The 24,433-nt window shown below is 34.6% G+C and overlaps 1 protein-coding gene across 1 annotated transcript in view; it reads right to left on the bottom strand.

The window, feature by feature from the left end:
- Positions 1-24,433, bottom strand: part of tnfrsfa (tumor necrosis factor receptor superfamily, member a) — a 47,248-nt gene continuing 22,815 nt past the window's right edge. The window contains exons 2-10 of the mRNA XM_056446288.1: positions 13,978-14,131; positions 11,223-11,351; positions 7,283-7,394; positions 6,848-6,978; positions 6,644-6,730; positions 5,258-5,295; positions 4,763-5,059; positions 4,562-4,598; positions 1-2,197 (exon numbers count right to left, since the gene is read on the bottom strand). Of these exons, the coding sequence (XP_056302263.1) occupies positions 1,914-2,197; positions 4,562-4,598; positions 4,763-5,059; positions 5,258-5,295; positions 6,644-6,730; positions 6,848-6,978; positions 7,283-7,394; positions 11,223-11,351; positions 13,978-14,131 (1,269 nt within the window). The 3' untranslated portion in view covers positions 1-1,913. The remainder of the gene's footprint in view (positions 2,198-4,561; positions 4,599-4,762; positions 5,060-5,257; positions 5,296-6,643; positions 6,731-6,847; positions 6,979-7,282; positions 7,395-11,222; positions 11,352-13,977; positions 14,132-24,433) is intronic.

Below are 24,433 nucleotides of genomic sequence, written 5' to 3'. Positions count from 1 at the left end.
GTATTTTTTTATTTATTTTTTGTCATTTTAAAACAAAAACTTTCTACAAACAGCTTCGCAACAGCAAACATACATACTTAAACGAGCAAACAATTGTCTAAGGGGAAAAAACATATAAAAATCTTGTACTCTGTGAGAGATACTGTGGAAAATAAAGCATAGAATGAGCAAGAAATGAAACATGCATCTGTGTTAGAGGCGTCAAAGCAGGAACAATGTGGAGTCAATATAAAACTAACTAAACTGTATAAAAACTGATGGCACTGAATTAGAGGTAAAAACTCCTGCACCTGCATCTGAAGAGACACTCCATGTTTAACTCAGTGCAAATGATGAAAGATGCAGAAGCCCGTTTAAGATGTGGAAAAAAAGTCCCTTGAAATTGATGCAGGTTTTTTTTTCTCTGGTTATTCAACTCTATGTCAAAAGGTGGCAGTGCCTGCACTGTACGACAACTCTCATAATTAAACAAAGCTGGAAGGGGGAAGAACCATTTTGTTCTGATCTGATTTCAGCTCTTTATTCCCTCCACATTACCAAAAATATTCATTAAGGTAAAGCTGATTTGAGATCAGTGTTCTGAAAACACATCCAGCTAACATAGCTATTCAGCCGAGTCAGATGTCACAGTTCATTTACGAATACGAAAATGAATTGAAGCCCTAAACATCCATAAAGCTTGTTCGTTGAAATCATTTCAATTTGTTCCTTCTGTGTTTTTCAGGCAGTACTTCATTGCATTGTGCTCTTAGGGCTTGCATAAATATATATCTATTAGTTTCGTTTAATAGAATTCTTGACGACTATATACATACTAAACAAATGTAATTAAACTGTAAGTAGTTTCTGGAGGAGCATAAATTTCCTTCATCTTTGATCTATTTAGAAACGCGTACCTGTGCACTACTGCATATAAAAACAGATTTTGAAATGCCTCCATAATCTCGACATCAATTCAACCTTGTGGAAGCAGCGTCCAAGAGATACTGACCGTGGTACTTCTCGTAATGTTTTCAGAACATATTCAACATCGTTCGCTGCGAACATTCAACAGCCAAGGACGTGTTTTGTGATTCATATAAGAAGAAATGATGCGTCTGCAGTAAACGCAGAAACGTAGCGAAATGGGGTTTGTGAAAGGACCGGAAAATTCGGCATCTCAGTCATGATAAAACAAACAAAACAAAAAGTTTCTGAACACTTACTGCGGGCGAATATTGGTAACAGGTATAAATAATACGTAATTAAACAATACAAAATAAATACATCACTTATTTAAATAAACAAAAATAGAAAAAGGCAGGAAACGTCAAAAAGATGAAAACATTTCTGCCTTGCACCAGAGAAAGGGAAGAAAAAATAAACAAACAAAAAAAAAATCTAAATCGGACTGAAATCCAAAATATTCTGTAACAACCCGACCAAAAAATGAATGTTCTGAACTTTTCAGAATTGAAACCCTAAACTGCTGTCAAAACAGTTTGTCTGAAATCCAAACCAACTCTTATCTTGAGGCTTATTTGTAACCAGGTTTGTAGCAGAGGCTGAAATACGACAAAGTGTAGTGTGAGAATCTTCACTAAAACTACATAACGCTTGTTTAAGTTTGAACGTTTGGCGTGACGGTTTAATGATATCTATATGCAGGCTTTGGACCAACCTGTATTTTGAAAGCCTGAGGCCAGTGCATGAAGTAACACCACAATGCACTATAGAGAGGGAAAACAGCGCCCTCTGCTGATAGCCAGTGTAAATCCTTTTAAAAAGGGTCCAGTGTTGGCTTGTAAACCCACTGTGGGCGCTACAGAGAGGGTGATTCTGCAAAATCTCCATTCAGTTCATGCCCAACAGGGGAGAAATCAAACCGAATCAACACCTCTCCACGATTACGTCTTGCAGTCTTTATAGAGGCATCACTCGTATTTGTAGTAGCCTCTTTCCACAGCCTTGGAGGCGATGTGTTCTGCTGAATAGCGCTGGTCTAGGTCTAGCAGTGCTTGTAGTAATGTGTTAATGTTTGCCCGCAGGCCTTCTTTCTGCATCCATACCCGTAGGAGGTCGTAGACTTTGTCCTGCTGGGTTTCGGCCAGCTTGATGGAGTTGTCGCTCACGCCGATGCTGCGGAAGAACTTGTTGTGGTACCGCACGTCCAGAGAGTCGAACAGGTCAAAACTCTTGCTCAGAGAATCCTCTTCACCTATGAAGTAAGATTTAATTTATGTCAGATATAATGGGGGGAAAAATTCACAAAAAGTTTGATGGTAGATTGTATATTATTAAATTAAGATGCAGACACAATTGATAAATAAAACAGAATTCATTATTAAAATGATGTTAATAAAATATGTTTATTGTTGAATGTGTTTTTATAATATAATAATAATAATATGAATATGTTTTTATTAAATATATTGTTCACTGTGTATTTTTGGAAATAAATATATATTAATTTAATATTTGTCTTAGTTTTAATTTAGTACTGTAATCTACCAAAATACATTTTTTTGAACAAAAAAAAACTTTTTTTTTTAAATAAGGATGTATTAAATTGATCAGAAATAATACAGTGTGTAATTACATTTGTAAAAACTATTTTTAATTGAACACAAGATTTTTTTCTGAAATAAATAATACTTTTATTTAGTGAGAACACATTAAATAAATCGGAATTGATTGAATTAATTTTAGGTTTAGGGTGACAAGGTGGCTCAGTGGTTAGTACTGTCACCTCACAGCATAAAGGTCGATGGTTGGTCAGTTGGCATTTCTGTATGGAGTTTGCATGTTCTCCCTGTTGGCCATAGTCCAAAGACTTGCAGTATAGGTGAATTGAATAAACTAAATTGGCCGTAGTGTATGTGTGTGTGAATGAGTGTGTATAGATGTTTCCCAGTACTGGGTTGCAGCTGGAAGGGCATCCCCTGTGTAAAACATATGCTGCATAAGTTGGTGGTTCATTTTGACCCCTAATGAATAAAGGGACTAAGCCAAAGGAAAATTAATTAATGAATAAGTTTTAGGTTTATTATTTTCAATTTTAATTAAATAGACTGAATTCTACCACTCCAACATTAATAGATTATTAAGTAAAGACATTTATGCTACAAAAGATTCCTGTTTAAATACATTGTTGTTGTTAAATTATCAATGGTGCGTTTTTGAAAACCATTGAGCCAACTAAGGTCAAAAGTTGCGTCGTTACAAACATAGTTTGTTGATTTGGTGTTTTCCAAATCCATTGTTCCAATGAACATTCGCAAACTGTGTTGCAAACTTGTATATTTCCAACTACAACTCTTAAGCGATCATCAGATTGACAATTGCCATTTTGAATGCAGCCGTGGCTCATGACGAAAGCTATAGGTGACCTATTATTGAAAAGTGGAATTTACCTTGTGCTCCAAAGCTTGAAAAACATAAATATATAGCATACGGTCACGGTTTTAATTTATAGTAGATTATTTATTAAGAAATATATCTGTACTAAAGGCCTATTTAACATGAACTTGTTGGTTAGAACATTTCTGTAGTGGTTTGAATGTGTCAAATTGTAAAAGTAGACTTTTTTTAATAAAAAAAATTAATAAACAATATCCCTCTATTAATAATAATAATAATAATACATTAGTAATAATAATAAAAATTGTTATTATTAAGTAGGATTTTTTTAAATATAAGATTAGAATACGTTAGCTAAGTGGTTTTTAGTTGTAGAATAGAATACTGAATATTCTCAGTAATATTTGTAAAGGAAACATAGGTCCTATATGTACCATTTACATATTTCAATTAGTATGGAAAACAAGTGCATGTTTTTACTAAAACTAATATTGGATTTTATAAAAAAAAATGTGTGTGTGTGTGTGTGTGTGTGTGTGTGTAAAACAAAATAATTTGCATAATTTTATAATTTATGGTTTTTTTTTCTCTAAAGAAGTAGTTACTGCACCCTGTTTAGAGCATCATTATAAGCGTTTTAAGTTATAACTAACATGGTTCAAACGATGGCTCTGTGCCAGAGCAACTACAGTTCGGGAAACACTCCTTGCTACATTGTTCTTTTTCCCCAAATGATGCATTGTACTATTCAGCCACGAGTTATGTCGTTGTTTAAGAAATGCATCCCAGGACAACCATTTCCATTGTACTAATAATGATAATAAGTTTGTGACATTACAATGATTTCAGAAGAAGTCATTACAAAAATCTATTCCATTTTAATACATAATAAACTATAAAACATGCTCTTAAAATTGTAAAAACTTTTCAAAATATTACTGCATATATTAGTACTTTTAAATTGAAAAAAAAAAAAATAAAAATGCTGCCTTTTCACTTTTTCCAAAGACATAAACCAATTGAATGCTAGTGCATCTTATCTGTTTTGTTTTTCAGGTTCCATGATCAAATTAACTTAATTATTCAGAGTCTTTGTTTGAATTGCCCTTTGACTCAGTTATTGAATCACTCAAACTGTTTTGTTGTCATATTGTACTAACGATCAAGATCTATTTTAAATGTTAAAAGAACAAATGCTGTTTCTCAGAGAGCAATATCTTACCGAGCAAGGGTATGAGTTTTCTGGGAGGACCATCATCCTATAAAAAAAAAGCCAGGTTTAGCAAAGCTGTGAACTTATTTACCTGTAAAATTTTCAATAAAAAGATTTCTATTTGAATACAAGAGTCCATCCACACACTTGACAGCACATTACTGTTGTTTCAGGCATTTTGCTGTGTAGAACTGTGTGATTCTTACTAACCCTAAGCCATGATTCAGTCTGATCTCTGTCGGTTGGTCTCTGAGCCGGGGGGCTTGATCGCGGTGAATCTCCCAAGATTGGAGGGAGGGCAGATAGACTGGTTTGGGAAGAGCTGGTTGTGTTTGGCAGGCTGTCTCCCAGTCCGCGATCCTCATCCTCCACTGGGATGCTCTTGCTGCCCGTTTCCTGTGTTTCTTGTGTTAAGAGTGGCCGGGACTCTGGCCGGTGCTCCTCCTCTCTCTCCAGTCCTGCATTTCTGCTGTTTTCTTGCTCCTCTTCTGATCTTGGACACTCATCCTGAATAATGTTAACAAACTAATAAACTATGGGTTCAAGTAAATCATTAAAAATAAAAGAATTAAAAATATTTTATAATGAAATGAATAATTAACTCAAAAAATAATGAATTTCTTTTTCGCTTTAACATTAACTACAGTGTAAACAATCATTAACCAAAAACTCATTAAAACATTTAAAAAGCCAACAGATACTTACAATAGGAACCTTCACTTCCTCCAGATTGGCATCAGTTTCTGAAATAAAGTTGCCAGCAAAAATGTAAGTTTTGAAGCAGTTTCAATAAAGGTATATTTGATATTGAATTATATATATACACATAAATACATATATACATACATACATTCAACAGTTTTGTCTGGTTCTTGAATCTGATTGGCTAATAGCCGAAAATTTATTTCTGCAAATAACAGCACTTGTACAGCCTCTTAACCCTTCACTATTGTGTATTACTCCACCCACATACAGCGACAAGCAGAGGACACTCTACAGTTTGACAAATATTGCTGCTGTTGGACAACATAATGTACATTTGAGGCTTTTTTAGTCAAGAATGTAATTGTTTAGATTGCAACTATGCAGTTGTTTTTTTTTATAAGAATAGTGTCTATATTAAATATTTATAATTTCTGAGAGACCGTGTCGGCGGCCATTAGCCTGTCTTTGAGCAAAGACGGTTGATGATGTTCATCTACAAGATGGCGACAAAGACCACATAATAAGCCCTAAGAGAAAAACAGCATAATTTCAAACTACAGCTGATCAAATCCTTATTAAACAGGCAAATGACTTTCTAGTAGATCTCTCTCTTTTTTATGTTGTAGTGCTGTAATTATTCCATAGTAATATTGTAATCTCCCGATTGCAACAGAGAAATACTGGGAAATCTCTGTAGACTGATGGCATTTCATGCCGTTCAGCGTTCAGCATTTTAACGTGAGTAAAATCACCTTTTCTGTCATCACTTTAGATATTATGCAAGAGAATCATTCAAACACTAGTTCTAAAGTGACGTTAATGAATGATTTTCTTTTTTATGTACACGATTAGGCCATCGAACTGTTGTATAAACATAATGTGTGGCTGTATGTGGCTATATATGGCTGTATATCGTCACTAGTAGGACACTAATATACAGCCACATTGCACTGCTACTCATGTGACATTGCTCATATATCTTAGATATTTCTTAGGATTTCTTAAGTATGAGTTTGAGTAAAACATTCATATTTATTTTATTCTATAAAGATCTGATATTTATTCCCAATTTTACATAAAAAATGTAATTTAGAGCATCTTTTGTCAGTAAAAGACAATTTATCAGAACAAGGTTTCATTTATTGTGAGTGAAAATTAATGTTATTTCCCCAATTAGTTTTTTTAACTCCTCTGATGTTAAAACACTGATATTGGGTTGTCTAAAAATAAATATAAACTTCTAAAATCATTGTACATTTTTGTTAATTTTCCCAATTAACATGTTATGGTCTAAATGACATTTTCTTTAAATTTGGAAGAAATGTCATCAGCAGAACAAAAAGTCTCTGGTCATATAAAGAGTCAAGGGAATGATTTCCGACATACCACTTTGATGTCTTTGCCATCTCTTCAACAATATTCCACCGACTATCGTGCATATGATCAGTACAATCAGAATTGACACAATGAGAACTAAAAAAAAAAAAGACAAGATAGAATTTACATTTCCTTTAATCCATAATTACACACCTAAGATATACGTTGATATAAAGTGAATTTGAGGCTATTGTGTGCATGTGTTTGCCTTACCAATAGTGTCAGTGCTATTCGATGCCGATGGTTTTTCCGTCGGGCCTTCTGTTGGGTGAGAGGGTAATTTCTTGCACTTTGTATTGGATGTGGGAGTGCACCGGCTCACTTCTTCCTCATCAGCTTTGCACCTGCAAAACCACAGTCAAAAAACAGGCTTTTTAGAAAAGGTGTGAAGGCGAAGGCTTAAAATAGGTGTCCGTAAATAATTGTCATTATGAATAGAACAGTGAAAGCCTCAGGGCTTAAGGGTGGAGAGACTGAATCAGTGGGAAAGGGATCTGAGTGGATGTGCTGATCTAAAGCAGAAGGCGAAAGGTTAAGAGAATAGAGGGTGGGAGTGTCAGGACTGTCTGCTTTCATCAGGGTGTTGTGCCGCAGAAAAAAATAAAAAAGACAAATAGGAAGAGCACATTACAGAGGAGAGGAACTCACTTGGTGCATTTCTTGCACACTTCACATGGTTCATCCGGCAGGCAGAAGGTGCCGGATTTGCATTCACACTTAGTGTTGCTTGTGCTGGTGCATCCTGCAACCACAGTCTGATCTGAAATCAGAGGAAAAGACACAAAGAAGTGAGGGAAGGGTGCATGAATAGATGATCCACATTCAAACCAAAAACTTGATTCAAATTATACAAGTAATTTTTGTGTCAGCAAACAGCTAATGCACATTTAACAAATAAGTCTCTGAACAGTGTTCTGGATCAATCCATTACAGCTAATATTTGCCATAAAGAAAAGCTGAATTATGAAAGTCTTAACATGCAGTGTGAACTGCTTCGATTCAGATTCAGTCCAGATTTAAGAGATTAAAGATTCAAATGCTAATAAGTCATTTTTGTCTCAGCAAATAGTTAAAATACACTGAATCTAGACTGATCGAGACTTATTTGTTCATGTCAGATTCAGTGAGAATGATTTAGTGTATCTGTTAAAACTAATATTTGCTACAGGCAGCTAAAATAGCTGATCTTAACAGACATTGTGCGTGTGAACTGGATGATTAGATCAGACAAGATTAAGATTCAATCCAGATCTAAAATTAATAAGTCTGGAAGTGTAAATGACTTCATGAAGTCATTTTTCAGCAATCAGTTAACATACATGGAAGTTGGGCTGCATAATATTGGAAAAACACTGATATTGTGATATTTTATATTTTTGCGACAAATATTGCCATATGAATACGGTTTCACAAGATAGTTTGAATAGCACTATCTGGCGGTTGTCTATGGAGTCTAACAGGATTCAGGTACAGAAATTAAATTATTACAATAAAAAAAAAAATGCTTTTCTTACTTTGCTTTGTCTCGTTTCTAGTCCAAGTATCTAAAAATACTTAAATCAAGTAAACATATTGTTTTTTTTTTTTCAACTTCAGAAGAAGTCAGAAAAAGTTTTTCCTTAAAACAAGTAAAATTATCTGCAGGGTTCATACACATTTTAACAACTAAAATTCCATGACTTTTCCAGAATTTTTCCAAGACTTTCAAGTAAATTTTCATGACCTAATGCTTCATGCAATGTCTACATATGCGTGGTAAATCGTATCCTATATCGTAAAACACGCAGCAATCTATTTGGTTTCAATTTTTATTTATATCTATGTAAAATTGATTTAGATAACCGCATTAATGATGTGAGAGTATGTGATTGGCCAAGGATAGAACCGAAGTAAGGACAACTAACCTAAGGTTTCCGCTACAATCATTTTTCATGGCGGTGCGCCACACCAAAATTCATCCCGCCATGGCTACATTACAGCTTCTTATTCAAAACATTCAGTTGTTTTTTTTTAAATAGAGGGTTATATTCGCACTAAAACGTATTAAAAAGTAAGTGAATTATAACAGAGAAACTTTTCTGTAATCGCAGTAATGCTGTGCGCTATTTGTTTAACCCTTTAAGGTGACATACTGACTGACTGACTGACAGGCGCGTGATGCATGATGCCAGCAAACACGACGTAGCTTTCAGTTATGATGAACACAGTTTCCATAATTATACTTTATTTACAGATAAAGGTCTGTGGTTCTGCATACAACAAACAAAGAATTTATCTTGCTGGAGTTTATAGCCATTTTACTTTACTTCAGGATGCATTAATGCCACTGTAGGTCTATTAGAGACATTTATAAATATTCCTAGCCAATCTAATAAATGTTGGAGACATACTCACTACATAAACGCGCTAAATTGCAGGTTTTTCATGACCGTATGAACCCTGTATCTGCCAGTGGGGTGAGTAAAAAAATCTTATTTTTGCTTTGAAATGTAGATATTTTGACTAGAAACAAGAAAAATTAATAAGAACATTTTTCTTTGCCCATAAATTGTATAGATACTGTATAAATACAGTAATTATAAAAATTCTGTAGCTCCTGGTCAACTATAATTCTGACTCAACATTGCATATCTTGCAATGGGACCATTGCGAATGTGCACATTTCAATATCAATGCTGAAATGATATATTGTGCAGCCCTACAGAAGAAATAAGTCTTTGAAATAGATAAATCAAGATTAAATACAGATTTAGATACAGCCTGTTATAACTGATATCGGTTTTAGAAAACACATATAAGGTGTGAACCTAATGGGCTATATGCACAGCTAGTGTTTTTCAGCCAATGATGAACTTCCGGTAAAAGCTTTATGTGACTATTTTCAATTTCATAAGGTTCCTTTTACAGCATCAATGTTGTAATGTAATTACAATACATTCAGTTAAATAGAGTTAACCATCCATTTGGTTGTTAAAGCGTAAAAAGAGACGAAAGACCATTTAAATGCAGGCGCCGTCATTAGCAGCAGGCTAGCGCAGAAATTCCATTAAAAATACAGGGGTAAAATAAATTTCCAGATTTTAAAGACACAACGGAAAAACAGAATTTAATGCAGTGCTTCTTGTTTGGTCTGAAACACACTTTATATCGCATCTCAGCCAGGGAGTGAAGATCACTATTTTTGAAAGAAATCAGATTTTAAACACTGTGATTTTGTATGGGATGAAAATTAACCAGAAGCCCTGGGGCTGGCTGGCTGACTGAAATTAAAAGTCCATGTGCATATACCCCATTATCAGGTTCAATCAAGAATGTTTCCGCATGCTATACGAGAAATAATTTCTGGATAAATCCAGATTCAATCCAAAACATATGCTTCATAAATACGCTGAAATACAAATCCAGTTTCACTCTCAATTCACTTCACATTTTGTATGGCAAAAAAAAAATCCATCTCTGAGAACAGCCGAACTGCAATGAAAGTCTCAATCAGCACACCCTCATGACTCAGCAAAGCAGAAGGTCTAACCTGGGAGTGATTGATTGCGCAAAATAGATACCGAACAAGACGCCACATGATACAGGCACACCCTGCATCATCCTAAAACACACGCATACACACAATCCCGGACAACAGACACAAAGGGGCGCACAAACTAGAGGACAGATCAGTCATTCATGCACACACAAATGGCTAGTTAAAGAACACAGGAGCGGAGCCACACCCAGGACGCGTAACTTTAGGAGATCAAATTCCCAAAAGCGAGGTGTCCTGCACAGGAAACACTAGACTCTGCTCTATTCATGGGGGCCGCTTATGTCCCCTCCTTCATGCGAGTCCGATGGGAGGCTTATTGTCTAAATAGACGAGCGAGATTTTGTTTATATGACTATGTAGTGTTTACAACAGCGTTTGGATCTGAACAAGCAGCAGGGTCTTGTGGGAAAGAGTGTTTAGGTAATCAAATGGTTTAATAAACGGTGAGCGCGGCTGTCCAATCAAAATAAACAGCAGTTTAATGGATGGCTTGGACTTCATAGGAACCACAGACAGGCTAAATAGCTTTACAGAATTCTGTGATCGGTTCAATGTGCTTTAGATGTTCCGTCTCACTTGCGTATTACAGTATGTGGCACATTTTTCCATCTTGGTCCAAGGCGAGTCTGAATTTCCAAAGATGCCAGAATAATCAGAGATTTTACTTTGTTCTGTCAAATTTTCTACTTTCCGACAGAAGATTCAGAAGTTAATTGTTTGTCCAGTACTTGTCGCGATACATTTTGTGTGTTATTTCCTTCCCAGCATGCGGAGGACCATGTGTGTTCCATTATTCATCCGAGATGTATAAAAGTTACATTCCTGAGTGCTCTGCTTCTCTGGAGAGGTAGTGCAGACTACAGATGGCCGTCTACTGGAAAACTCAACAATCAATTACAATAGCAGAAGCTTGAGGTCTCGGTGTCTCAGAGTGCCAGTCACAGACTTAACCTGAGGACCTCCTTTAAACAACCTTAAGAGGAAGATCTGACCTGGTCTTTTACGAACATTTGGTTGTGATATTGAGTCGAGCTAAAGTGGAAATGTTACCTCTGTGGCACTGGCTGCATTGCAGACACTGCTCCATGCCAGTCGGGTGCTCTGCATACGTGCCCTTCTCACACGGCGAGCATTTGCCCTTGACCTGGTCACTGGTACACTTCTCTTTCACATAAGTGCCTGCAAGTGGAGGAGAAGATGCGTTACAGAAAACATGTTAGGACATTTAATTTCAACACATCAAGTGTGCCTCACACAGCAGAGTGGGCTTGACAAACCACCTGTAGAAACACTCTTCTCTTTCTCTCTATCTCTCTCTCTCAAAAAAAGAAACTCCCCTTACACTAGCACTTAATTCTCTGAGCACTAGTTCCTTTGTATAATGGCCCATTTTCACTGAGTAGTATGGTACTGGTAGGTACGGTTTTATGCCCGTTTCCACTGTCAATGCGTACCACTTTTTGAGTACCCTTTCCAAAGGGTACCTAGCACAATAAAAGGGAACCAAAAGGCGGAGCGAGACATGCAGCTAAACGCAATTGGTTTACAGAGAAACGTCATTAGCGCATGTTCAAGCCAGGAGAATGAAAACAAAGTAAGCGCCGTTTTTAAATACAGAGCCGAGACATTACACTGTTATAATATCTACATATAATAATGAGCCATGGTCAACCTGAGCTCAAACAAACCTTGTAATAGTCTTGATGAACAGCCACAAAGCCAAGAAGATAAACCTTTTTTTGTTGTTGTTGCGAGGCCGTCTAAAGCGAGAGTTGTTTCACTTTCTCCGGAGAGCTCACAATCGCTCGCCACGCTTCTATTTTTGAAATGAGGTACATTTTGAGCTGATGATGATAACATGCACGGGATTACTGAAGTGCTTCTGACATCCAATCCTTTCAGAAACGGACAAACGCAAGAGTGAAGCACAAAAAACAAAGGAGAAGCCAGAGAAAACAAACGAGCAAATGATTCTTTCAGCAACCTAAAACATGAACAAACTGCCATGTTTAATTATTATCGTCACCTTTTGGACTCGGAATGACGGAATTACTTTTTAACAAGATGTTAACGTTACATGTGCTGGTGAAGATTGAAGATGAGAGGTTTGTACTGATTGTATATGTTTTGAATCGTTTATGAACCCAAATAAGGACTAAATATATGTTGTGCATAGTTTTTTTTTCCTGTAATCGGTAACATATCGGACACTCTCTGTATGTGTTCATAAATGTTTTAATTTTTATTTTTTTTATACAATCGCAGATGTTACAGTGGGCTATTTCGCATTATCGTTGATCTGCAGTTATAATCAAATCCTGTTCATAGAAAGGTTAGTAATTAACATTTATTTATACGTAACTATTTATGTATATAAAGCATTTGTTTAGTAAGAAGCTTCTGGTACGACGATATGTGAACTTCAAGCAAGAATGACGTCGACTGCAACATTCTGTCGAACACCACGTCCACCAAAAGGGTACCATTGGAACCCTTTCGCAGTGGAGACACAAGCCTGAAAAAGGTAACTCGTACCGAACCATACCGTACTATATTGTACCACTCAGTTGAAACGGGCCATAATTAGCACTATTTGTGTGTATTGCCTCTTCTTGTTGAATGTCTCCACAATTATAAGTCGCTTTGTACAAAATCATCTGCTTAATGACTAAATGTAAACATGTATAGTAGAATTAGAGAAAGGCAGAAAGGGAAATTATTTCTAATTCAGAACTGGATCCATTTAAAAAGTAATTTTATTATTAAGACTGCAGAATGCTATATTTAGTCGAAGATTATTCATGGAATTTTCCACTTTTGTAAAACACATCATCTAGAACTCAAATATTAAACATTTCTCATATTAAAAACTTAAACCAACAATAATACATTTTTTGTAGCTGTTGTTGGAAGATTTAGAAGTTTTTTCAGTCGGTTTTTATAGTTCAAATTTTACACAATTTTCGGTGTATTTTCGTCATGCATTATATATTTTACATATATTTCATACATAACATTTTTTCATATCTATTGTTTTACATGACGTTGACCACAGAAAAGATTTCCTGTGAATGTCATGAATTTACCATGCAACAAAATATTTAATTTTTAGTTCACATCTAATTTCCAACATTGTATTTCTCAATTCAACTTTTTTGTTACTTTATTTCCATTTGGGAATTTGATGAATTAAGCTGCTCTATTTTGATGATGATGATGATTTATTTTTTTTTTAATGCCTTGTCAGCAACAAGGGCTATTTTCATGGCAAAAACTATTTATTGAGAAGTATACCATTAAAAACAATAGAATACATCAATTAGATAAGATTTTTAGCTGCTCTATTTAAAGTGTGCGTCAAGTTTGCAGAGAGCAAAACACAGACCTCCATTCCTGCCATTCTAGATCACTTAACACCAATTCCAGACCACACAAACACCTCCTTTTACCACCTAAAGCATACAATATCTCTCAGGAGACATGGCTGTATGAAGAACCAGCATTTCACAGAAGAAAATGCTGAGTTTTAAGTAGAGGAGTTTCATTCTCTGGAAAGAGCAATGTTGTTTCTGTTCAAATCTTCATCTCTAAATAGCATCATTGATAGATGTTTGTCAGCACTTCATTGAAAAAGCCTGGAGAGCCCTTTTAAACATTTCGGAAAAAAAAGCCTATCATTTTAATTTACTTAAATGTACTTGCTTTAAGCGAGTTGAGTAATTTGTGTTTACAATACTGCCATTTTACAAGGGAAGTTCTCACGGATGCAGAAGAACTTTAGGGATGGATGTTCACTGTGACTTACCAGCTTCACAGTTTTTGCAGCAGAGTTTGTTGTGAGGATATTCATGGTTCTCTAAGCAGGTCATTTGTCTGGCCGTGCGGTTCTGGTGATCAGCTGAAACTCCCAGCTCTGCTACTCCATGACCCACAAGTGCCAAACTAAAAATAACAAAGGCCTAAAAGAGAAGAGGAAAAAGGGAAATGAGAGTTTTCAATATGCATCATGATGACTTGCAATTTGAGTACTGTAGTTGGTTACTGTAAAGTTGTAAATCTCATACTTTGTATTTACATTTGGTAAACAAAAGTACATTATTAAAGGTTTGTGTTTAGAACTGATATTGAAGCTTTTGGCCAAGTCTCACACAAGTTTGAGGTCTTTAGCAAAATGCACTGGGTCAGCTCAGCAAAAGAAAAGGCTTAGTAGAATTCAGTAATATATGGAGCGAGAACAGTCCTACAATACTAATTTCAAAATAAATTTTTAGTTAAATGGGGTCCAATTAAACACTTTTCTTTAGTCTAATATTTAGCAAATTCCATTTTTTATTTCTGGATAAAATTTTGTCTTCTGTTTTTATATTTATTATAAGATCTTATTATATTTATTATAAGATTTTAATGGTTAAAATGTCAGAAAAAAAGAGTGACCGAAATGATGAAACTTGATCTACATTGAACAATTATACATTTTAGCACTACACTTTCTCAAATGTAAACAGTAGAATTATTTCTGTAAACATTTTCTTATGATAAGTTTTATTCAAGGATTTGTAATAAGACTAGAATTTCTTTGTGGTAGACATGGTAATTTACAAATTTAAACCAGACCAAATGACAATCTGATTCAATCTCCAGCACTACTTTAAATTTATTCACCCAAAACTTAATCTTTGACATTAAAAAACTAATTCAGTTTTTATGGCTGATTCCATTCTAATTAGGGCCCAGATTAAAGCATGCTAATATATAGTATAAGGTTTAATAAAAGAATCATGAGCTGAATGAGCTAAAATGATGTCATATGGCCTCTTAAAGATTTCTGAAACTATTAGTAACATATTTTGTGTTTTTACTGTCTTTTGTAAACACTGATCAGGGTTCAACACTAAGGATTTTTTCTACTGGTTCATTTGGGCCAATGATTCAGATTTTTACTTGGCCTGGCAAAATTTTCACTGGCCCCACCAAATAAGCAATAGCTATTAGGCTTGGGTTGTAATACGGTAATATACCGCAGGATCTAAAAATAGCAACGATATCAGTTTCAACACTGTTATACCGTCATAAAAAACAATGAACTTATATAGGAGACAAGTATTAACTATTATTTATTTAATGCCTAAAATGTGTATGCGTGATTGTCATCATGGGACAGTGTGGAGGAGAGAGAGAGGTGAGAAAAGATGGCGAGTTTTTTTTATTTTTTATTATTCCAAGTTTAAATGTTAGAATGTTTTAAATGAATAGGGCATAGGGCGCATAACTGGGAATAGAACACAACCAGGAACTATGTTTCTAACTACAGCTCCAGAAGTGTAGTTGCAAGCGTACAAGTTTGCGACGCAGTTTGCAAATGTTCATTGGAACGATGCATTTGAGAAACGTCCGGAAATTATGGAACTTGCGAGCTTAGTTGGCTAACAGGGTTTTTTCAGAAATGCACCCCTGGTTGTAACCAGGCTACAAAAAAAAAAAAAAAAAAAAGAGCATTCTCAAAACATCAAATCAGTTAAGAGGAACCAAAAAGCAATATGGTGTTTACAATATCACAGAGAAGGTAGCATTTAAAGACTTAAAAGCACAAACTTAAAATGCACGCTATTAACAAATAGTAGCATGCAAATTAAACTTTAGTGACAAGGCAGCACTGTCTCGATTGGGCCAGTAATGATCCTGTCTACTGTCCCAAGCGTCTCTCAGGCTGGCCCCGGGCCATCGGGCAGACCTTATTGTTGAGCCCTGCTGATGCATTCAGTTTTTTTTATATATATAAAAAAGACATAACTAACACTGACATTACCTTTTCAAAGCTTTAAAACCTTCTCATTACTGATAGTATAAATGCCATAGAAACTAGGACTGTCACAAAGTTTTTTTTTTGTTGTGCAATATATTGCCACAGAAATTGTTCTAATAAGCGATACTATTGTCATTGAGAGAATTTTATGCCACTAGTTATATAATTATTCCATAAAAGCATAATAATGCAAATATCCAAAAACACTTTAAAATACTTAGCATTCTTAACGTTGTTTAGATTGTATAATTTGATGTTAAAAAGGTAAATGTCCTATTATATATACACAATTAAATGTCCTAATAATTATATATAAACGTTGAGAGCGGTGAGGTAGAAGGTAAATGCCATTATAAAATGGCTTTAATGTTATTTGTGAATTTGTAGATAAATGTCGCAGAGGTAAAAATGATTAAGGTCATCTCCAAGTATTACATGATAAGTCAATATATTGATATCTTGTGACAGGCCTAACAGAAACATGCATGGGAATGGCTTTTGTTTAAATGTCTGGATTTCTTTCATAAATGAATTTATTTAAAGATATTTGTGGCTTATTTGGCAGTCCTCAAGTTCTTAAAAAAAGAAAAAGAAAAACGCTGTGAGGAACTGTAGAAATGAGTTTTCTTTAGGAGAAGAACCATTTTTTTGTACTTTCACATGTCTTACTTTCTCAGCTCCAGAGGCAAACAGAGAGGTATTCTAAGTTCTCATAGCTGACCTTGTGAGAGCAATCTAGCATTTAATTCAAACCATCTGATGTGCACATCTGCAGAGCAAAGCAAATTAACAGAGCAGGCCAAAGACTTTTCCTGGACCAGAACAAAACAACCCAACACTGAATGTGCAGGGAAATCCGTGGAAACAGATTGAGAAATACTAGTAAAACACCTTCTGAACATTAGTCAGTAACTATGCTGAAACAAATACAGTGCAACTAATCATTTAAACAGGGAAGGCAAATATAATAATAGAATGGACATTATCTGCTTTTCAAAGGGACAACAAAATCAGTGCAATAGTTTTTGATGCTAAAGACACCCAAATAACAAAGAGTAATTGGACTGTCATTTGACTCTCATGATTCATTAATTTAATGAACCATTCAAAAGATTTACAGACTCTAACTGAATTACTTTATTACTCCATTAACCTCAAAGGAATGATGTCTTGTAATCAATCACTGGCTGTTTTGTTTGAGATGCTGCAACTGGATTGACATTATATATGATCCCAAAAAAACTATGGAGCCAATCTAGGGCATTATATACTTATATAATCATATATACTTGCAAAAATGAACCGCAAGGGAAAATTTAATTTTGAGAAATAAAAAATTCATTGTAAACAAAAAAAAAAAGAACTGCAAATAAAAATTAAGCAGTGCAAAAAAAATTAAATAAAAAACTAAAATATTTGCAATAAAAAATAAATAAACAATTATATGTATTTATAGCATTGCCTTTCCAAAAACCCGTCCAGTGAATGGCAATGCTCATTTTGATTTGCTTTTTATAGTCAACCATGAGTTTTCGATGCTGTTTTCACTTTGCACTTTCACTTTGGTCTTATAGCCCTTTTTTTTATTAAAATTGCAAATATTTTATTTTTATGTATTTATTTTTTTTTTGCTTTGCTCAGTTTTTATTTGCAGTTCTTTTTTTTTTATTCGCAAATGTCATATTTATTTCATAAAACTGAATTTTACCTTTGCAGTTTATTAATTTTTGTCAACAAAATAAATGTTTATTTCTCAAAAATAAATTTTTGCTTTGTGATTTTTGGAGATTTGCATTTTTTTTTTTTTGCTCTATACAAAACAGACGGGAAAATAGCAAATATGTAGATAAAAATAACAATCAAAACATACTACGACAATAATAAAATCTTTGTAAAAAATTATGAAAAATATAAAAACAAAACCACAATCAAACTATTTATGAATCAATAATATCAAAAATGCTAAAATAACGCTAACACTCCTGTCTCCATGGCGATCACTGTAAAAAATGCTGGCTTCACACAATCGATTTGTGTTAGGACAACATGAAGGAAATAAGTTACTTGTTAGTTTTTACAAATTAAAGTGGATTGAACTAGGCCTGTGCAAGATTGGAAAATTCCAACATTGTGATGTTTTCTTTCCTTTGATATATATTGCGATATGAATAGAGTTTCACAATTTAGGTACAGAAATTGAATAATCGAATGTAAAATACCAATGCATAGCCTTCATTGTATAAATAATTCAATAAAATATTTTTTTATTAAAAGTTTCAAATGGTGCAATTCCTTGTATGTGAATGCTTTAAACTCTCTTGGTATGCTTATAAAGTCACAAGCCTTAAAAACATTTCCAAATTATAAACTTTTGCTCCATTATGATAAACATCTTCAATGACAAATAATGCCAATTCAACATTGGAGATCTTGCGATGTGACTTGTGGATGCACACATTGTACATCAATATACAAATGTATATTATTGTATATAGTATTGTATTATTATAAAAATATTGTGCATCCCTAGATTGAAAATAAAACAATTAAGTTGTCCCACCAAATAAAAAGAATGTTGTTTCAGCACATTTTAAATAAGTAGTTTGAACAAACAGTCCGCAGATGCCATGTTTTGAGTTATGAATGCAGTTTAAGATGCACAATTACAACAGATATTACAATAAACATTTGCTACTTATGTTCCCCTGCAGCAAAACTCTATTGTAACATAAAACCTTAAAGACACAGCAGCGAAAACATCCTACTAATCAGCAACTTGCTCATATAAAACCATTTCGGCAGGACACAACCTTGACTAACATTTTAAGTAAATTTTAACAGGACAAAAACACAACTTTTTCCCCCATCAATCTGGCACCATAAACAAATGTTCCCAGTTGTGCTCAGTGGCCAGTCGGTCGGGTATCTCTGTCTTTTTGTGTTAGAGGATAATGGGAAATGTAGGCCGTCAGATGGCAGCCGGTGGTGTCGAGTTGCCGTTTAGGTGTATGCAGTGGTTGTGGTGGTCTGGGAGAATGTGGGTCATTTGAAGTGGTGGATCTAAAGTGTGTTGTTTAGCCGTAAATGAGGCCTTCTCATTGTGACACACTGAAAAGAGGCAGAAGAAAGAAGGGGTGCCTCAGGGACCGAGTAAAGTGCTCGTCTGAAGTAGAAGACCCCTGATCTGCATGCACGTACACACACACATACACACAATGACCCCCAAATATCTCTTCTTTTCTCCCATTTGACTCACTCACCTACATACAGATAGACTGAATAGCAACCACCGGATCATGCATCTTTTTTTTCCTCTTAAGGCAAGGACACTGTAGGCAAAACACTGTTCACATTTTTTCATGCATCAGTCAGTTGTTGAGTTTTGGGGTTTCATTTGTATTTTTTTTAGTATAATGGGAAGAAAACATCCAAAAATTGCACTTTAAAGTGATTCTTTCATATTTTATACATAATTAGCTTGAATATGTACATTTTATTCTACTAAATTATAACTGTTCTCTTTCTGCCTGTTAACAGTATTTGTTTCTAATTATAAAGTGATAGAAAGACCTAGCCAAAACGTTTGACTCTAATATATTGAAAAAATAAACGTTTTTCACTCTTTTAATCCTTGGACTGTATGCAAATTAGCGCATATGTAATTAAATAGTGCCTCACACCTTTTAGAAAAATTCTAAATACCAAAAGAAATGGTTGCAAATCTTAATGTCATCAGTTAGCTGGGGAAGTAAGGTGAAAATATTATTTTACCATATTCACTTGCAGTCTTACAGTACAGTTACAGCACACACACGCACGCACACACTTGGAGAACAAGCCTTTTAATCTCCCACACACACTGGCTTTCATTGATCTTGTCTGTTAGACACTCATTCACCATATGTGCTCTGACACATGCACACACAAACACACACCTCTTTTATCTCCCATGCTTTGCAGTTAACTGAAGCCTCACTGCTTTTGGACGGTGCTGTTTTCCTTCGAAATAGTCAAAATACAATCAAAAGTGGCAAAGAGTAAATAAACCTTTAATGAACCAAACCTAATGGGAGGTAATCCTGCTCTTGCTTTGCTTTGCTTGGATGATTTGAGATTTGCATAAAAGGAATGCACATAAAAATCAAACTTTAAAATGTTTTATTATGCAAATTAGCTGTGCTATGATTTTTTTTTGGATTGTACATTTTTTGCTAAACTTGAAGCTGATTAATAATTGTTCCTAATATTTTATTCAATAAAGCATTAGTTCACTTAAAAATGGAAATTCTGTTATTAATAATCTGTTATTAATATCATTCCATTTCCTTAAGACCTTAAGATATTTTGAAGACAAAAAAGAAACCAAAACAACTGTTAAAACATTCCAGTGGTTCAAATGCAATCATACGAAGCTTTAAAAACACTTAGTGCACCAAAAATAAACAGTAAATCTGACTTTGTTCGCCAATGTGTTCTGCATCAGATATGGGGAGCATTCACTACTCAGAATACATCGTTTGTGTTTGGCTGCTAACTCCTGATGACATGATCGAAGACATCGGCAAACAAAGTCATTTTTACAGTTTCTTTGGTGCACAAAAGTGTTCATTGAGCTTTGTATAATAACAGCTGAACGACTGAAATCACATGCATTTTTTTGACAATACTTTTGCTTCCTTTTTTGGACTTCTCGGGGGCCATTGTCAATGGAGGATGAGAGAGCTCTCGGATTTCCACTAACATATCTTAATACGAGTTCCAATAACGAATGATGGTCTCAGGGGCTTGGAATGACATGAAAGTGAGTAATTAATAACAGCGTTTTCAGTTTTGGATGAACGACCCCTTTAATGCATTCTTACTGAACAAAAAGTATAAATACATTAATAAAACAAAAAATGTATGGACCCTTTTTACAAGACTGTTATGAAGCATTTAATGGTCATCTGAAAGTTTTTAATATTTTGATCTTTTAAAAAAACGTTTGAACATTTATATGCATTTTATATGTATTAAATTATCTTTGCATGAAATTAAAAAAAATAATTACCAATCGTGCAAGTGTATGAACAGGACAGTAAATTTGACATTTGTTCTCTCTTCTGGCTACCGTTGTCAGTCTTACAGTTTTTTTCCTGTCTTGATAACACAATTATGGAGTTTTTTATTATTTCAGCAAATAATGCTGAACATTTAATAAATTATTTATTGTAAAATTAATTACTTGTTACACTACCGATCACTAGGGCTGCACAATGTATTGTTTCAGGATCGATATCGCAATGTGATCATTCACAACAGTCACATCGCGAGTATACACAATGCTGAGTCTGGATTATAATTGATAATTTTACCGTGTTTTTGAGGCCTGTGACTGTGTGTGGGTTTTAAATGCAAAATTGTACCGTTTTTAATTTAATAACGAGTCATTTGATTGAATTATTTACACAACGAAGACTACGCAGTATTATTTTACATTTGACTATTCAATTACTGTATACCTAAATACAGTTTGACTTCTTGGGAAAACAATAAAATGCTGTTTATTTATTTAAAGAGTATCTTTTTCTTTATTGAATTTATCAATGCTCATAGATTGTTTATTATATTTTATGCACTCCTACACAGAATCAACCCAATCAATCTAAAATGATATTATGAATTATTTGAAAATGAATTATTTCCAAATAGTTATTCAACTCATCTAGTGAAATTGTAATCATATCGCAATATATCTCGCAGAATAAAAAAATTATCACAATGTTAGATTTTTCCAATATCATGCAGCCCTAACTCTAAAGAGGGTTGCACACTGGATGCGCTGCGACACGGCGTGCAAATGACGGTTGTAAGTATCGCACACATTCACATTTTATTTAAAGGAAACTATTTCCTTTTTTCCTATTTCCTATTTTTCCTATTCCTATTATGCCGCGGACAGATGGCGCTCTGTGGTGCGACAGAAATCGTAGCTGGGCGCCGCGGACAGCCACCGAGTTGCGGCGCCAGTGTGGATACAGTGATGAAAACCTATGTTTAGAATTCTAAAATATATGGCGCTGCGTGGTGCGATGAGGTGCCAAGTGGCACATCCAGTGTGTGATAGGCATGGGCTGTCATAAGATTCTGACGGTATGATAACCTTGGATAAAAATATCACGGTTTCACAGTATTATGATTACGGCTCTAAAATATATATTTTTTAATGTCAGGGTTAAAACAAACAAAAAAATCCCTTTTGAAAACAATATATTTTATTTTGAAAAACATTTAAAATATTTTGGAGGAGTAAACATGACAGGCTAAATTAATTATTAATTAGACTTCTGCTGTCTTCATTTCTTTAAAAAACAGATTTCTTTGCGATTTAAAACATCTATAGATATATTTCCTGCTGAAGATACTGTCGTCCTAAAAAACAAAACAAAAAAAAAAACAAATAAAAAAATTGTGCACATACCTTAGGAACGGTATTGCAGAAAATTTTGATGGTTTTAAAACCTTGACTTTTCCAAACTGCGGTATACCTTGAAAACGGTTTTCGACCCATGCCTGGTGTGCGATCCCTTTAAGTTTACCCAAGTATGACGGCTTCCACTACATAGAAACCCAGAAATGTGAAGGGTCCGTAAATAAACAAATAAATAAGCAAAACCTTTGACTAGCAGTGTTTCAAATTCATTGCATTTTAGCACACCAAATCAAGCAGTGTGTGTGTGTGCGTGTGTGTGTTTTTATTACATACCTCCTTTTTTTCGTTGTTAATTCCAATATTCTATACATGCAAAAAACCTGCATGTTGCATACGAAAGGAAGTAAAAGTGCTAGCATGACATTCTGTAGCCTGTGACTCAATGTTTAGTCAATAAGACAAGCTACATTTCTTGTTATCAACTGCAACAGCAAATCAAATGTTGACAGTGTAGCAATATGTACTGATAGTTGTAAAATAGCAACAGGGTTGTCAAAACAGTACAGTACAGCAATCAGGGCAGACACACACCATCAGCGTGTGTGTGTGTGTACCAGCAGAATGCTACTTGTAAACTAGTATCAAATAGACCCGAACAGCTGCGTTCAGACACCGCAGAGGATTAGAGAATATGCAGACGCACACTATAGTCTGCGACACAACCCCTAAACTTGAAGTTCTCACCAGCTATTACATAGTAAAACCGCAGATTTAAATGCAGCTAACCTCTAATTTTTAATAGCTTCAAAAATATCACCGTAAATCAACTGGATGGAGGTTCAGAATGCAATGTTTGGAACTGGCGTACAATGGTCTTCTTGTTGGAAGACATACTGAGTCTATCCGCCTCAAGGGGAAGCAAGATGCCATCGAGCGTCCACACAGACAGTAAAAAGCTCTCGAGACAATGAAACGAGTGCGGGTGAACCGAATGCATGTGTGTGAATTTTTTTGAACGAGTGTGTGTGAGACAAACTTTGGCTTCAGCAGGGCTCTCTGGATGTCAGCCATGCCTTGTTGTTCTAAGGGAGTTTCCTGGATTGAGCAGCGCTGTCGAGCCACACTCTCTCCGCGCTCACGTCAGACTTTCCACAGACGTTCACATGCACACACACACGCACAATCGCACCATTTAGACGCAGCCGTCGGGAGGTGGGGTCAGAGAGCGACAGCTCTTGGAGGAATTTGAAAAGAAAAGGGAGAAGGAGGACAGATACAATAGACGGAGTGTGAGAGAAGCCCAAAAACGGCGCAAAACGTAGGGCAGGCACATGGGAGTTTGAGAGAAAGAAGAGAGAGAGAGAGAGATTCCTGACTCTGAACGGACACACTAGAACCATTCAGACGAGTGGAACGCTTAAAGCCACACTAATGAGTTACAGTTCTTAAAAATTATATATTGCACTTAAAAATGATATGTTGAATTTATTTATACAAAAAAGTAGAAATAATGAAGCTGTATAATAATAATAATAATAATAATAATAATAACAACAATAATAGTAATCTTTACAGTTTTAAATTTAAATATAAATTCCAAAATGATTGATTATATTTACGAATAAAAATGGATGATATACTGCATATTTATGTATAAAATTTGTAATTCTAAGTCTAACATTTGATATATAACATTTATTTTTCTACATTTGTTGTTATATATTATATTATTTTTATTTTACAATTTAATTTGAACTATATATAATTTTATTTATTTGTTTATTACTTATTATTACTATTATTATTATTATTATTATTATTAATTACAATCATTTTATTAATGGATTATTACATATACACACACATTTATTTATATTTATACATACATACATACATACATACATACATACATACATACATACAGGGTTCATACACATTTTTACTACTAGAATTCCATGACTTTTCCAAGACTTTCACGAAAATTTTCATGACCTAATGTTTCATGCAATGTCTACATATGCATAGAAAAACAACGTATGTTCAAAT

The sequence above is a fragment of the Danio aesculapii genome, chromosome 21 (assembly GCF_903798145.1).
Source record: "Danio aesculapii chromosome 21, fDanAes4.1, whole genome shotgun sequence".
In the NCBI taxonomy this organism is placed as follows: Eukaryota; Metazoa; Chordata; class Actinopteri; order Cypriniformes; family Danionidae; genus Danio; species Danio aesculapii.
This window is presented reverse-complemented; position numbering and strand designations above follow the sequence as displayed.